Source organism: Bubalus bubalis, chromosome 8 (assembly GCF_019923935.1).
Source record: "Bubalus bubalis isolate 160015118507 breed Murrah chromosome 8, NDDB_SH_1, whole genome shotgun sequence".
In the NCBI taxonomy this organism is placed as follows: Eukaryota; Metazoa; Chordata; class Mammalia; order Artiodactyla; family Bovidae; genus Bubalus; species Bubalus bubalis.
In genome coordinates, this window is record NC_059164.1 from 40,795,940 (window position 1) to 40,801,099 (window position 5,160).

Here is a 5,160-nt window from a genome sequence, read left to right on the forward strand (position 1 = left end):
ATTTATTTTGATTTCTGGGGTGATATATTTCATGACAGAGCCCACTTACTATCATTTAAACTCTTCCTTTAAGTCATTATTGAAATTTACTTTCAAAATCGTATTTGACGGTAGAACCTGTAACATTTTACACAAGCAATCTACTTCATATTCACTCATTTATGACTCAAACCACTGGCCCTCCAGACCAAATTGCTTAACTGCACTCTTCACCAGTTCAACACCAAAGTCTAGTTGAAATTTGAGTCTCTGAACACATTTAAACACTTAGTGATTTCAGAATTATATTTATTCCCTGTCCTTACACTCATATTGATTTGGTAAAACATATCATGTTTATAACTAAAACAAAAAGATGAATGTCCCATAGAGTTTTGGGGAGATTCAAGAAATATAAGTGTAAAGTTGCTCTAGCTGCCATCTTGCGTCCCCGCGTGTGTGCGCCTAACCTCAGCTGGTCTGCCCGAGACCACCTGAGCGCCAACCCTAGTCCCCCGCGCGGCCCCATTTCTGCTCCAACAAGATGAAAGAAACTATCATGAACCAGGAGAAACTCGCCAAACTGCAGGCACAAGTGCGCATTGGTGGGAAAGGAACTGCTCGCAGAAAGAAGGTGGTTCATAGAACAGCCACAGCAGATGACAAAAAACTTCAGTTCTCTTTAAAGAAGTTAGGGGTAAACAATATCTCTGGTATTGAAGAGGTGAATATGTTCACAAATCAAGGAACAGTGATCCACTTTAACAACCCTAAAGTTCAGGCATCTCTGGGAGCAGACACTTTCACCATTACGGGCCACGCTGAGACAAAGCAACTGACAGAAATGCTCCCCAGCATCTTAAACCAGCTTGGTGCCGACAGTCTGACCAGTTTAAGGAGACTGGCTGAAGCTCTGCCCAAACAATCTGTGGATGGAAAAGCACCACTTGCCACTGGAGAGGAGGAGGATGATAAAGTTCCAGATCTTGTGGAGAATTTTGATGAGGCTTCCAAGAATGAAGCAAACTGAATTGAGTTAACTTTTGAAGAAGATAAATCTTGAAGAAGTTACTGGGAGCTGCTATTTTATATTATGACTGCTTTTTAAAATTTTGTTTATGGATCTGATAAAATCTAGATCTCTAATATTTTTAAGCCTAAGCCCCTGGACACTGCAGCTCTTTTCAGTTTTTGCTTATATACAATTCATTCTTTGCAGCTAATGAAGCTGAAGAAGCCTAAGAATAAAGTTTGAGACAAAGATAAATAAAATTCTTTGCCTAGTATATGGTTTTATTTTTTATTTCATTGATACCAATTTGTACACAGAAGGCAAAATTGTTTATAGAAAGCTAATCATGGCATGTAATATGACTGATAATCATGAATGGAATCTGATTAAAGATTTAAATGACAGTAAAAGGAAAAAAAAAGAAATATAAGTGTAAAGTTAAGAAGAACAAATGTTTAGTAAATATTATTCTTATATATTTTAATTACAAATTAAAAGATTTTAATTACAAATCTCTGCTATACTATACTAGTCTCTATACTAATTGAGTACATGCAAAAAGCATTGTGTAAAAACTGCAAAAATGTGAAAATGAGGCATTAACTTAACTACAATATTTAAACAACAGGGGAAAAAAACCACTTTGGAGGAGCTGGGTGAAAGTAGAGATTAGAAAGGGAAGTGGCAAATAACTGATCATGAAACAGAGAGAGAAATATAAGAACACTGTGGAACCCAGGAAGGAATCTGAGGTATGAAGAAAGTGGAATTCAGTCACTATGCAGTTGTAAGGCTTCTGTAGCAAAATGAATAATTACTCCCACTTTGAATGATCAGCTTTGCATTTTAACTTTTACTCCTATCATAAAATCTAGCTGACTCACTCAGTGCATGTGTGGTGTGTTTTCTCACAGGACAAGCCACAGGACACACTTATCTGTCCCCAAATTCCACTACACCAATTGTCCTGTCCTTTTAAACACATACCTATATGTTCTGTGGAAATTCACAAAGGCACAGTTTCTGTTCCCTAGATTATAAATTTGCTCCGAAAAGAAGCTTTATTTTAATTTATGGTATTCAATCAATATTTCCCTCTAGGTTATCAGTCAAAACATAAAGAAGTTACTCACTCAGTTGTGTCCAACTCTTTGTGACCCCGTGGACTGTAGCCCACCAGGTTCTTCTGTCCATGGAGTTCTCCAGGAAAGAATACTGAAGTGGGTTGCCATTACCTTCTCCATCAAAACAATAGAACACAAAGTTAAATTTTAATTTCAGATAAGCAACAAATACTTTTTAATATAAGTATATCGCATAAACTATATTTTTTGTTTATCTGAAATTCAAATTTAAATGGCATCTTGTATTTTTATTCCATGCTATATATATATATATATATATATATATATATAGAGAGAGAGAGAGAGAGAGAGAGAGAGTTGGTTTTGTTTTTTTTTTGGAGGGAATGACAGTAACTTGCTGTTATTGATTTACCAAATGGTCCAGAACAATAGCATTTAAAAAGTGCCTACAGTGAATCAGTCACTGGTTTCTGTAAAGAAGATAAGGGACAAAAAAAAAAAAAAAAATACTAGAGGGACAAAGCAAGTGAAAATATTATTCTGTCTTTCTCTTATATAATTCAAAACTATCACTAAGCTATAAGACTTTAGGGAATCCAGTAAAATTCTGATTTTCAATATATTGACTACAGTGTTTTAAAATGAACCATCAAATGTCATTTTTGCATAAATATTTTTTTCTTTCTTATTTTTTTCCCTATCCCACATTTGTAGGAGCTCTAAAGTTGAGCCTGCTCTGATTATACAGTAATTCATTACTGCACACAGAATAGAGTAAGATATCAATGATTTTATGATGAATGAATAAAGGAAAGAATGAACAAAGATGGGATCTAGTAGAGGAAATAGTGATACAATATCTTGTTAAGATACAAGAGAGAATGTAAATTCTGAACTATAGATACAAATGAAATGCATGGAGACCAACGGGATTTCATAATGCACGAGTATATTAAGAGGAACAGGAAAATTTTTGACAGGAGACCATGGGACAGGAAACACAGGATGACTATGAGCTCTTGTACTAGACTATTAGATTATTAACATAGGATTGCATTTTCATGTTTTGGTTTCAGTATCTAAAACAGTGTTTGGTGCATTTTTAGTAATAAAAATCTATTTAGAAAGTACAAAAAGAGAAAAGAAGGAAGGAAAGAATGAAGGGAGAAAGGAATGGAAGAAAAAAAGAAGGAAGAATATAAATAGTAATTGTTGGGGACTGGTGTAGAGATAGGAAACTGTATTAAAAGTGTAGAGCAAAGAATAGGGTATATTGAAAAAAATATAAAAATAGAAATGAAATTGGGTCAAGAATAGGAAGAAATTTGAAAGCAATGGTAAACAAATATTTTAGTTTTTTAAAAAATTGTTATGGTATTACAATAAATCATTTGGATGATTTTTAGGACAAGTTTATGGAGAATGTATTAATATTAAGAGACTTTTTGAGCATCTATTCCTAAAGAAAAAACACTGACATCCCCAGTAGATGCATACCGTACGTATGTACATAGAGGGCTATAAAAATATTCTATATGTTGTAAAACATACATTTAAGCATAAATTTAAATGAGATAAAAGGAACATAAGAAGTCACGGTATTGGTCTCTTGGATTAATGAGATGATCTATTGGGTCATCGTGCTCTTCCCTCAGGATGTGAGCATTTCATGTGGCAGATTTTCACACGGAAGTACTGTCTCTCATACCATTTACATAAATTGATTTTCTAACTACACCCAGGACAAGAACTGTGCATTTCAGCTTCTATGATTTTGTTCATGTCATTTCCCTTTTAAAATTTAAATGTGTCTAGCTGAAGTCTATTTATAAAATAAAACCTTCCTTATGAACCTCATAGTAAGTGACTTTTTTCCTATGAACAGTAGATAGTTTTCTGGCTTATCCAAATATTTGTTACTTAGAATAAGCTGTCTTAAATTAAATTATATTAAACAGGTTGTGTTGTTTTTGTGTGTGAATATGCCACATATTTCCATTAAATAGAAATCTTTATTCTAGGGCAGGAATTTTTAATACATTTTTTGTTAAGTCTATAGACTGATAACCCAGTGCTTTATTTACTAAAGACTTACTGTTTGACTGCAGTAAACAATAAAAGCATTTGTAACTCTCCTTAGTAATTCCTTCATAGATGTTTCATTTGGGGTTCTAGAGTTGAAAGACAAGCTGACTAAAATAAAGCAAAATCCAAATGAAAGACAGAAAAGAGAGTGATTCTGACTCAGGAAGAGACTGTTACAGCATGAATCTCATGAAACATTGTATTATTTTCTGTTCTATGTCACACGCGGAAGATTACAATTTTTATAACACAAACTATGAAGGGCTGATTTTTAGACACTTTGGCTATAACCTTGATTGTATTCTACATGACATGCATTCCTGTAACCAAAAGTTGAAAAACGGGAGCTTCACCAAAAAAGTGAGTGTGGATGCTGCGAAGGTATTAATACAAATGTGTCACAAACCATATGAAACAAACCATGAAGACACATTGTCTACCTAAAGATGATAATTCTGAGATTACAAAAAACATCTACATGATGGTAGAGCCTCTGAGCTAGAAGATTTGAAAAGTCACCTGGTCTCTAAATCTCCTGCAGATGGGGTAAAACCCCCAGACAGTTTAATCTCAGTCCCTACCTATGGATAAGAACTCTTCAGTTCAGTTCAGTCGCTCAGTCATGTCCGACTCTTTGCAACCGCATGAATCGCAGCACGCCAGGCCTCCCTGTCCATCACCAACTCCTGGAGTTCACTCAGACTCACGTCCATCGAGTCAGTGATGCCATCCAGCCATCTCATCCTCTGTCATCCCCTTCTCCTCCTGCCCCCAATCCCTCCCAGCATCAGAGTTTTTTCCAGTGAGTCAGCTCTTCGCATGAGGTGGCCAAAGTACTGGAGTTTCAGCTTTAGCATCATTCCTTCCAAAGAAATCCCAGGGCTGATCTCCTTCAGAATGGACTGGCTGGATCTCCTTGCAGTCCAAGGGACTCTCAAGAGTCTTCTCCAACTCCATAGCTCAAAAGCATAAATTCTTTGGTGCTCAGCTTTCTTCACA

At 35.4% G+C, this 5,160-nt stretch overlaps 1 protein-coding gene across 1 annotated transcript; it reads left to right on the forward strand.

The window, feature by feature from the left end:
- The first annotated feature begins 411 nt into the window (after positions 1-411).
- LOC102403662 (transcription factor BTF3-like) lies at positions 412-1,265 on the forward strand. Its single transcript, XM_044946581.2, has one exon. The coding sequence runs from the start codon at positions 524-526 to the stop codon at positions 1,007-1,009; it is 486 nt and encodes a 161-aa protein (XP_044802516.2). The 5' UTR covers positions 412-523; the 3' UTR covers positions 1,010-1,265.
- The last annotated feature ends 3,895 nt before the right edge of the window (positions 1,266-5,160 follow it).

Coding starts and splice junctions, on each gene's coding strand:
- LOC102403662 (XM_044946581.2), top strand. CDS start 524: ATGAAAGAAACTATCATGAACCAGGAGAAACTCGCCAAACTGCAGGCA.